General features: G+C 36.4%; 1 protein-coding gene across 1 annotated transcript in view; it reads left to right on the forward strand.

Moving 5' to 3' along the window:
• The first annotated feature begins 2,574 nt into the window (after nucleotides 1-2,574).
• Nucleotides 2,575-12,317, forward strand: part of UFL1 (UFM1 specific ligase 1) — a 226,186-nt gene continuing 216,443 nt past the window's right edge. Inside the window, exon 1 of the mRNA XM_053710557.1 lies at nucleotides 2,575-2,713. Coding sequence (XP_053566532.1) covers nucleotides 2,637-2,713 — 77 coding nt within the window. The 5' untranslated portion in view covers nucleotides 2,575-2,636. The remainder of the gene's footprint in view (nucleotides 2,714-12,317) is intronic.

Here is a 12,317-nt window from a genome sequence, read left to right on the forward strand (position 1 = left end):
AGATATCATAATGTAGTTTCTGTGGATGGTTTGTGGCTCATTACACTTATAACATTTAGTTATGTGTGACTGGTGAATTTGGTGTATCTGGTTTGCTGGTAAGGTGCCGTTCCATCACTTTTCATGAAAAAGCGTTTTACAGGCCGGAACGGGTATTGGAACGTGGTTTCTGTGGATGGTTTGTGGTTGATTACACTTACCACATCTAGTTATGTGTGGCTGGTGAATTTGGTCTGTATATTTTGCTGGGTAGGTGCCGTTCCGTCACTTTTTATAATAAAATGTATTAAAGGCCGGAACAGATATCATAATGTGGTTTCTGTGGATGGTTTGTGGCTGATTACACTTATAACATTTAGTTATGTGCGACTGGTGAATTTGGTGTATCTGGTTTGCTGGTAAGGTGCCGTTCCGTCACTTTTCATGAAAAAGCGTTTTACAGGCCGGAACGGGTATTGGAACGTGGTTTCTGTGGATGGTTTGTGGTTGATTACACTTACCACATCTAGTTATGTGTGGCTGGTGAATTTGGTCTGTATATTTTGCTGGGTAGATGCCGTTCCGTCACTTTTTATAATAAAGTGTATTAAAGGCCGGAACAGATATCATAATGTGGTTTCTGTGGATGGTTTGTGGCTGATTACACTTATAACATTTAGTTATGTGCGACTGGTGAATTTGGTGTATCTGGTTTGCTGGTAAGGTGCCGTTCCGTCACTTTTCATGAAAAAGCATTTTACAGGCCGGAACGGGTATTGGAACGTGGTTTCTGTGGATGGTTTGTGGTTGATTACACTTATCACATCTAGTTATGTGTGGCTGGTGAATTTGGTCTGTATATTTTGCTGGGTAGGTGCCGTTCCGTCACTTTTTATAATAAAGTGTATTAAAGGCCGGAACAGATATCATAATGTGGTTTCTGTGGATGGTTTGTGGCTGATTACACTTATAACATTTAGTTATGTGTGACTGGTGAATTTGGTGTATCTGGTTTGCTGGTAAGGTGCCGTTCCGTCACTTTTCATGAAAAAGCGTTTTACAGGCCGGAAGGGGTATTGGAACGTGGTTTCTGTGGATGGTTTGTGGTTGATTACACTTACCACATCTAGTTATGTGTGGCTGGTGAATTTGGTCTGTATATTTTGCTGTGTAGGTGCCGTTCTGTTACTTTTTATAATAAAGTGTGGATGGTTTGTGGCTGATTACACTTATAACATTTAGTTATGTGTGACTGGTGAATTTGGTGTATCTGGTTTGCTGGTAAGGTGCCGTTCCGTCACTTTTCACGAAAAAGCGTTTTACAGGCCGGAACGGGTATTGGAACGTGGTTTCTGTGGATGGTTTGTGGTTGATTACACTTACCACATCTAGTTATGTGTGGCTGGTGAATTTGGTCTGTATATTTTGCTGGGTAGGTGCCGTTCCGTCACTTTTTATAAAAAAATGTATTAAAGGCCGGAACAGATATCATAATGTGGTTTCTGTGGATGTTTTGTGGCTGATTACACTTATTACATTTAGTCACATGTGACTTGTGAATTTGGTGTATCTGGTTTTCTGGGAAGGTGCTGTTCCGGGCTGTTATGTTTGGTTCCGGACACTATTTTGGTAGTTAAAGGGTTAATTAATTATTATATCACAAATATTCTTGTACCTAAAAGTGTTCTCAAGAGTCTCTAACACATCCCATTATATTTTTTTTTATTTTTTTTTAATAGTTTTTATTAAGAATTTCAAAGATACAATATACAAACTGAGAAAAATTAAGAAAAATTAACAGTTGCACAGATCCATACTCATTAATTACAAAGCCATCCAACACATTGTTAAAGACATAATGATTGATGATAACATATAAAATATGTTGTGATCCTTAGATGCGTTAGGATTTACTTCATTTCTCACATAAACAGTACAATCCCATTATATTTTAAATCAATTTCCTTCATAAAAGGCCTGTTCCGTTCCGGCTTTTACACCGTTCCTGAAAATTATATCTTAAACATCGCTACTGATATATCAGACTAACTAGTAATACTGCTAATGAAGTATGCTATTAAGTATAATGTCAAGTGTTCCCCCCCCCCCCCAAGGTCTTAGTACACTAGGGGTAGCACAACTTGCTTACCCAGATTAAATATTTTTAAGGATAAATATTTTAAGTATGTCTTAAAGCCCGAAGGCTGGGAGACCAAAGTAATAATTATTAGAGCATAAAGCTGTTAACGATTAAAAAAATAACCATAGTGGAGCTGATTGAAAAAAGAGAAACGAACTCCCCCTAAAGTTAGTTATAATTAATCGTAGCTGAATTCTCATTTACATATGATTAAATATACATGAATTTGCCACGGTTGTAATGATTGTTACATTTTATATTTCCTATCCCTTTTATTGAAAAATATAAAAAAAAATAAGTTACAATAAATTATAGTGTAATCTGTTTCCCCCTTTTTATTGGATGATTTGCAAAAGTCAAGTGTACGTCACGTGATTGAATAATATGACGCTGCCATAACATTTTCATTCGCGACTGTGCATTTCTGACAGGTCTCTCTTGGTCCTTCTCCTTTTCCGTAGTCTGGGAGCTGACGTGTGTGTGAACTAAGGAAATCACATCTGTGTTGGCTGCAGAGATGTCGGCAGACTGGGAAGAGATTCGGCGGCTGGCTGCAGACTTTCAGCGAGCCCAGCTCAGCGATGCAGTGCAAAGGTGACTGTGCTCAGGGCTTGCAACAGTCAGCTATTGTGATCTGGCGAACTGGCAGGGGGTTATAGTTTGTGGATGGAACATAAGTGACACAAGCATGACAGCTCAGAAACATGTCACTGTTACTGTGTTGACTGTATGTGCTTCCTGTTCCTATGCCTGGCAATGGGATAACACAAATACACTTGATAGTTACGGTGGCAGAAGCGAACCAGTGCAAAACAGTTTGATATAAAGTGTATAAACACTAGTATACAAAAAAGTTTCAGAGATTCCGCTATAAAAACGTTTAGGCCTTAGTTATTGATGTCAACCACAGGATCCCAACACACTTCCCACAGGTCTTATATCCTTTGCTAGTGACTACGGCCTAAACAGGTTTTTTTTTCTCAAAATAAAGGGACATTTTAATGCAGAATTACATGCTATAATTTCCATTGAGAGGATTTCGTAGTATAAAAGAAACTCATAACCCTGTCTGTACTTTAAACCTGCTGTTTCACGATTACAGCTGCTATCTGCACTACTTACACAAATCTTTTGACATAAAAGTACACAAGAATAATTCTATAGGAAACAACATAAAGTTTCCCATTGGTAATGTACCAATGTAAAACCGTGGTCTTTATAGTCTTTCCTTATGCCCCAGTTCCATATCACAAATCCTTGCAATTCCTTAGGTTAGTTTACAAATATCTGATCATATTTTAAACAGTGAAGCAGGTACACTAATTAAAAGCATTTTGACTCATTAGTTAAGACATACTGTAGTCGCTTAAAGAGATTATACTTAAAAATATTCATACAGGTATAACCACTTTATATTATGGAACAAGGTAAACACATTATTTATTGTCTTTTTAACTTTGTTAGTACCCGTAGATATGTATAATCTTGTGTGAGTTCTTATTGACATGCTTACATTTTCTTCTTCTGACTTTTCTCTATTTCTTTCTCTATTTCTTTCTCTATATTGCAAAGCTATAGTATGCTTAATACATTGTACTCAAACATTTTTTATCATGCATATGAAAGAGCAACTGTTACACATATTACATCTGTAATTTGTCATGAAAAGGGTTAAAGGTGCAATTTAGGTAAATAACCAATAAGAGTTTGTTGAATTACTAGCAACTGCAGGAACACCATTTAAACTATATCTCACCACTTGGAGGTTGGTTTTTGCTGCTGTCTATTGTTTAAATTGGTTTTCTATAGGGAATACTGTAGTATTCATATTGTTTGTGTAGGTTTTTTATTTTATATGAGAAAATAAAAGTATAGTAACTATTTGTAAACAATCTAATTGACTCCAGTGAGTAAAGTTGATTTGAAGTACATTCAATTGGAGAACATGTTACAGTACTGTGTCCCTTTCCAGTACTGAACTGCAATTTATTTTGTTAAATCAGTGTTTTTAATTAACCAATGACATTAATGCATTGTGTGTAAATATCAAGTTTCATATTATTTTACAAAATGTTATAGTTAAACTGTTTAAAATAAACCTGTACAAGATTCTTTTTTTTAACATTTTGATAATCATATTTTAGTTGTGCACACATTTCATAGTTTTAAAATAGGATTTGATTGGTATTTTACATTTATAATAAACCAGAAAAAGTAATGTTTTTTAACGTATGAACTGATAATGCTTAAAAATACAAATACTGTTTGAGAGGTTTCTCAATGCAAAGCATCAAATCTTTTCACAATAAGGAGTAAAAAAAGAAATTTAACACCTTATGACAATCTGTTTTTCTACTGTAGTAGAATGCTCTTTAAAGTTTTTTTGAAACCCACATTTTTTCTTTCATTATTCTGTGTATGCAATTTTAAACAACTTTCCAATTCTATCATCATATTTGCTTCATTTTCTTGGTATCCTTTATTGAAGGCCAGCATTGCTGCTCCAAAGCTTACCCTGGTATGCGTTTCAACAAAGGATAGCAAGAGAATTAAGCAAATTAGATAATAGAAGCAAATTGGAAAGTTGTTTAAAATTGTATGCTCTATCTGAATACTTGAAAGATAAATTTAAGGTTTTATGTCCCTTTAAGTCAAAACCCATGCAAGCCCCTTTGCACTGCTTTTTCTAACTAACTGGAAGAGATCCAAAGACATTTACCGTTCTTGTAATGTGTTTGGTTTATAGACAATTATGGGTTTGAGTGATTTAAAGGGACACTAAACCCCACATTTTTCTTTAATGATTCAGATAGATCATGCAATTTTTTTTTTTTGTACTCTTTATTTTTATTATTATCAAAAATCAATTTTACGATAAACTTAACTTAGGTGTCTCACATCATAGACCAATACATAATCCAAATCTGGATTCCTTTACAGATCATATTACAACCTGTAGATAATCTCAAAGTGGTCTAACTCTTAACTTTAATTTATAGATTTTAAACTATTCCTAATTGTTTCTAGCGACTAAATAAACATAACATTTTCTCCGAACCTCAACATAAAAAACAAAAATGGCAAAAAGGAGAAAAAAATAAGACAAAATATAACTTTGGGCCAAGAATCAAGTGTTACCTACTGTATGTAGTCCTGTACCCCATATCTAAGTATGGCAAGAAAAATGCATAAGGACATTAAATAACTCACCTATCAGACAAAACCTTAGCATCGGGTACCTCACAAGGCCACTCTTGGCCATGATGCAGTATAACATCATTAACTAGAGGATAAACTAGGTGATAACAGTAGCATTGGAGTTATTACATGTAGTTAGGATAAGAGTATTGTGTCGAGGATAAAGTTATAACATGCTTCAGCAATATAAAGACAACAAAACTGCAGATTATCTTTAGTCCCCTTGAGACATGACAAATTCCAGGTAACTAATTTATAATTTATGGTATTTTAGTGATTTGTTTTGTGACTAAGGGATTATTGCCAGCTGTGCAATTAAAATTCAGAGGTGTACTGATATATAGCCACAGAGACAACAGTTAAAAGTAAAAGTATATTTTCACTTTCTATTACTATAGGGTGGGAGACTAATCTATTCTTCTTATGACTCAGGGGTCAATTAGAATATTCCTACAAAAGGAATTGTGATATTTTGTTATATCCCTTATGAGACCTTTTTGTATATTGATTAATAACCGCCATTTATTTACGCACATCCTAATGCACCTTGAGAGGGTCCTATCTTGGTGCATTGTTATACATTGGAACCTCTCTGTCTAGAGAATGCTATTTGGTAACACGCTATATATACCCTGATATAAAAAGGGCACTCCATCAAATATCATTTTGCCCAATACATCACTCCATCTCGGCCGCAGACAGAGCGAAGATGAGGTAGTAGGTAGAGGTATTAAGGCAGTTACCTAAAGAGAAGTGCAAAGCTTAATGAGATATTGCCGTAGCACAGTTAAGCATAAGTGAAGTTATATATTTAACCCAGAAGGGGGAGCATATTACTCGTCCAACAAAGAAGCAAGAAGTCCTGGGCAGGTTATGAACATAAGTAACAGAAATGGTTGTTTATGTATGATTAAGGCTCAGGACTAGTGTATAATGAAACATATATACAGTGGATATAAAATGTCTACACACCCCTGTTAAAATGTCAGATTTCTGTGATGTAAAAAATTAGACAAAGATAAATCATTTCAGAACTTTGTCCACCTTTAATGTGACCTATAACTGTACAACTCAATTGAAAAACAAACTGAAATCGTTTAGGTAGAGGGAAGTAAAAATATAAAAATAAAATAATATGGTTGCATAAGTGTGCACACCCTTAAACTAATACTTTGTTGAAACACCTTTTGATTTTATTACAGCATACAGTTTTTTTAGGTATGAGTCTATCAGCATGGCACATTTTGACTTGGCAAGATTTGCCCACTCTTCTTTGCAAAAACACTCCAAATCTGTCGGATTGTGATGGCATCTCCTGTGCACAGCCCTCTTCAGATCACCCCACAAATTTTCAATTGGATTCAGGTCTGGGCTCTGGCTGGGCCATTCCAAAACTTTAATCTTCTTCTGGTGAAGCCATTCCTTTGTTGATTTGGATGTTTGCTTTGGGTCGTTGTCATGCTGAAAGATGAAGTTCCTCTTCATGTTCAGCTTTCTAGCAGAAGCCTGAAGGTTTTGTGCCAATATTGACTGGTATTTGGAACTGTTCATAATTCCCTCTAGCTTAACTAAGACCCCAGTTCTAACTGAAGAAAAACAGCCCCAAAGCATGATACTGCCACCACCATGCTTCACTGTGGGTATGGTGTTCTTTTGGTGATGTGCAGTGTTGTTTTTGCGCCAAACATATCTTTTGGAATTATGGCCAAAAAGTTCAACCTTGGTTTCATCAGACCATAACACCTTTTCCCACATGCTTTTGGGAGACTTCAGATGTGTTTTTGCAAAATGTAGCCTGACTTGGATGTTTTTCTTCGTAAGAAAAGGCTTTCGTCTTGCCACTCTACCCCATAGCCCAGACATATGAAGAATACGTGAGATTGTTGTACCACACAGCCAGTACTTGCCAGATATTCCTGCAGCTCCTTTAATGGTGCTGTAGGCCTCTTGGTAGCCTCCCAGACTAGTTTTCTTCACGTCTTTTCATCAATTTTGGAGGGTCGTCCAGTTCTTGGTAATGTCACTGTTGTGCCATATTTTCTCCACTTGATGATGACTGTCTTCACTGTGTTCCATAGTATATCTAATGCCTTGGAAATTATTTTCTACCCTTCTCCTGACTGATACCTTTTAACAATGAGATCCCTCTGATGCTTTGGAAGCTCTCTGTGGACCATGGCTTTTGCTGTGGTATGCGACTAAGAAAATTTAAGGAAAGACCAACTAGAGCAGCTGAACTTTATTTGGGGTTAATCAGAGGCACTTTAAATGATGGCAGGTGTGTGCTGACTCCTATTTAACATGATTTTGAATGTGATTGCTTAATTCTGAACACAGCTACATCCCCAGTTTGTTTTCTTCCCTCCACCTAAAAGATTTCAGTTTGTTTTTCAATTCAGTTGTACAGTTTATAGGTCACATTAAAGGTGGATAACGTTCTGAAATTATTTATCTTTGTCTCATTTATTTTACATCACAGAAACCTGACATTTTAACAGGGGTGTGTAGACTTTTTATATCCACTGTATATAAACATAATGAGTTATTGCATATGATCTCAATAGCACACTTTTCCTATAGCTATAAATGGAGTTAGGCTCTATTAATAATTTTAAAATAAATGTAGATTGAGCCCTGGTGCATAAGTAATATATTACTCACTGTTTAGCTCAGCATTCATATACTCATAAAAAAAATAATATATATATATATATATATATATATATACAACAAGGCCACGTGTTATAGTGAAAGTGATATAATAGCAGCAAAATGATTAATAAATTATATAGGGACTCAGGCTGCTATTTCGTAAAAATAACTATTTATTATCTAACCAATTCCTATTCCAAATGTTTGAATGCAGTTTATGGATCTTATTTAGCAGTAAACAGCACTAAGAAACTGCACTCCCCCACTAAAGCAATACTCAAGCCAAAGACATATAGCATATTAGGACAGAGCGCTAACAAGACAGAGCTTTGATATCCGAGTCTCGCAGGAAATTTCCAAATTTTTAGACAGCTCCAGCTTATTATTGAGGCCATAGGAAGGTTAGTCCAGGCATAATGTTCAAGATTTGGCCTTTGTAGAATAGAGCTGTGTTTATCAAAGAACTTTGGCAGTCAGCTTATAGGCCCACTACACTCAAGCACAACCCCAGAGGGCAACAATATTGGGCTATTAAAGTATTATAGTAGTCAATTACATAGTGCTACCTCTTATATAAAACATGGAGTTTCAGAACAAAGGCTTGTCATTCAGATTTTTTAGAGGGTTACAAGATAAGACTTGTCAGGAGCCAAAAAAGGAAGGTTATAGTATTTATATTTAGCATCAGCCGATGCCAGCTTTCTGTTGCAAAGATAGTGCACAACCCCATCGCCCAAATGTCCAGGATCCAAACCTTGTCTGCATGGAAGTGTCCAGCAGCACCTCCAGCACACAATCATTGTGGTGGGAGTCCAGAGTCAATGTGTCACCAGGAAGCCCAGGGTGAGTAGTCCCGCAGTCCACTGTAGGAAAAATATTAACTGAAGGGTATACATGTCGGTCCGGTATTTCGTAGGATTGAGCGGGGTGCTGCGTCGGCTGCTTTAGGAGTCTATTCTGGGCTCTGTAAGAAAACCCCGGGTCCAGCTGCTTCTGTTTTGAGTCACTGTGTTTCCTCCCATGGTTCCCAGAGCATTTTCCAGGACTGCAGGCTTCAACCGATGTAAGCTGCTCTTCAGGTGACTGCCGCATGACTCCAGAGCTGTCTCTCTGATCAATCCGGGTTCCAGCTCCGTTACCCTCTGCAGCTGCAGAGTCTGATGTCAGGGATGCCAAGTAGCCTCCACCCGCTAAGTCAGCTGTGGCTGCGGTGGGTTTTTCGCCTGGGTACTAGCATGGGATGCGCTGAGACCCAATCAATAGGAGTTTGTTTGTATGGGGCTGTTGTAGGTATCTGGCTAGCTCCAACGGCTGTACACAAATTATCCACTTTTTTACAGCTGTATATACATCAGGCTAGGATGCATGATAAAAAGCAGGAGCTTTATATTTTTGCATTTGCTACAGTTACACAAAATTTATTTAAAAAAGCATTCAACAATAATATATAACATTGCAGCCACTGCAAAAATGTACAGCTCCTGCTTTGTATCATGCACCCCCTAACCTCCAAGCACATTCTACAGCAGAAAAAAAGGCATTATTACTGATCTGTTAGTGTGCACAGCTTCTGTGTCAGGCTGTGAGAATACCTGAGCTCCAAGATGACAGCCCCTAGTACAAAGAGGCAGAGCTTCAGTATCTGGCACCTTTAAGCTGTTCAAACAGGAGAACGGATTTGAAAAGAGCTGTAGGGATAGGATGAAATGCAATAACATGGTGGGTAGCTGTGCACAGCAGTTTAATGTACCTTTTAATACTGTTAACAACTTGTACAGGGAGTGTTGCATTATTACATTTTGGTCATTCTCACCTTTTAATGACTTGGATGTTTAATTTGATTTATTATTTGATATACATCAATATATCTACCTCAGATCTTAAACAATAAGAATAACAGAGAATTCAATAAGACGAAAAAACTTGAGTTTTTGTGGCCACAATCGGTCTTCTTGATATGTTTCAGCAACAATTAAAAGGTAACATTGTCTTAAAGGGACACTGTACCCAAAAAATTTCTTTTGTGATTCAGATTAAGCATGACATTTTAAGCAATGTTCTAATTTACAACTATTATCAAATTTTCTTCATTCTCTTGGTATCTTTATTTGAAATGCAAGAATGTAAGTTTAGATGCCGGCCCATTTTTGGTGAACAACCTGGGTTGTCCTTGCTGATTGGTGGATAAATTCATCCACCAATAAAAAAGTGCTGTCCAGAGCACTGAAACCAAAAAAAAGCTTAAATGTCTTCTTTTTCAAATAATGATAGCAAGAGAACGAAGAAAAATTGATAATAGGAGTAAATTAGAAAGTTGCTTAACATTGCATGCTCTTTCTGAATTACAAAAGAAAAAAATTGGGTTCAGTATCCCTTTAACAACAACAGTTTTAGGTGTTCTGCCTGTTTTCAATAATACAAACTAATAAGAGAGCTGAATCTTTTGAGAGAAATCCACAAAGTTGCATTGTGCTTATAAGTGCAGCTGAAATATTCTCATGAAAGGAATAATAATGTCAAAATTAATCTTTCATGAATCAGATAGAACATGCAATTTTAACCCCTTAATGACCGCAGCACTTTTCCATTTTCTGTCCGTTTGGGACCAAGGCTATTTTTACATTTCTGCGGTGTTTGTGTTTAGCTGTAATTTTCCTCTTATTCATTTACTGTACCCACACATATTATATACCGTTTTTCTCGCCATTAAATGGACTTTCTAAAGATACCATTATTTTCATCATATCTTATAGTTTACTATAACATTTTTTATAAAATATGAGGAAAAAATTGAAAAAAACACACTTTTTCTAACTTTGACCCTCAAAATCTCCTACACTTCAACAACTACCAAAAAACTCCCATGCTAAATAGTTTCTAAATTTTGTCCTGAGTTTAGAAATACTCAATGTTTACATGTTCTTTGCTTTTTTTGCAAGTTATAGGGCAATAAGTACAAGTAGCACTTTGCTATTTCCAAATTTTTTAAAAAAAAATTAGCGATAGTTACATTGGAACACTGATATCTGTCAGGAATCCCTGATTAACCCTTCACATATATATATTTTTTAAAAGAACACAACCTAAGGTATTAAACATGGGGTATTTTGACTCTTTCCATGCAACCATTTTACCACCAATCTATGCCAAAGTTTGAAAAAAAAAAAAAAGTGGTGATTTTTTGACAAAATAGCAATTCAAGAATACATTTACTGAGAACGTTAAGGGTTACTGCCAAATAACACCCCAATATGTCTTCAGCAGCATCTCTTGAGTACAGTGATACCACCCATGTATAGGTCTGTTGGGTTCTCTGGGGGCTAAAAGGCCTTATTTTTAGGGGGCGCATTCCAGTTTTTTAACTTGGAATTTTCACATCTGTCATCATGCACCCATGTCCTATTTGGGACATTTCTGAAGCCGGACAATGCAAATTACCCCCATCAAACCATATATTTTTTAAAAGTAGACACCCTAGGGTATTTCAAATGCTGGTATTTTAACACTTTGCATGCACTAATTCAACCACCAGTCTTTGTCAAACTTTTGGGTAGTCATTTTGGTGTGTTATTTTTCACACGCATTGTACTTTAGGCATGGATTCTCAGTTCCTGTTATATGTTACCGACCAAAAACACCTCAATATGTGTTCAACAACAACTTCTGAGTACAGTGATACCACCCATGTATAGGTGTGTCGGGTTCTCTGGGGGCTAAAAGGCCTTAATTTTAGGGGGCGCATTCCAGTTTTTCAACTTGGAATTTTCACATCTGTCATCATGCACCCATGTCCTATTTGGGACATTTCTGAAGCCGGGCAATGTAAGTTACCCTCATCAAACCATATATTTTTGAAAAGTAGACACCCTAGGGTATTTAAAATGCTGTTATTTTAACACTTTCCATGCACTATTTCAACCACTAGTCTTTGTCAAACTTTTGGGTAGTCATTTTTTGTGTGTTATTTTTCACACACATTGTACTTTAGGCATATATTCTCAGTCCCTGTTATGTGTTACTGCCAAAAAAGCCCTCAATATGTATTCAACAACATCTCCTGAGTACAGTGATACCACCCATGTATAGGTGTGTTGGGTTCTCTGGGGGCTAAAAGGCCTTATTTTTAGGGGGTGCATTCCAGTTTTTCATATCTGTCATCATGCACCCATGTCCTATTTGGGACATTTCTGAGGCCGGGCAATGTAAATTACCCCCATCAAACCATATATTTTTGAAAAGTAGACACCCTAGGGTATTTCAAATGCTGGTATTTTAACACTTTCCATGCACTAATTCAACCACTAGTCTTTGTCAAACTTTTAGGCAGTCATTTTTTTGCATTATTTTT

The sequence above is a fragment of the Bombina bombina genome, chromosome 4, assembly GCF_027579735.1.
Source record: "Bombina bombina isolate aBomBom1 chromosome 4, aBomBom1.pri, whole genome shotgun sequence".
In the NCBI taxonomy this organism is placed as follows: Eukaryota; Metazoa; Chordata; class Amphibia; order Anura; family Bombinatoridae; genus Bombina; species Bombina bombina.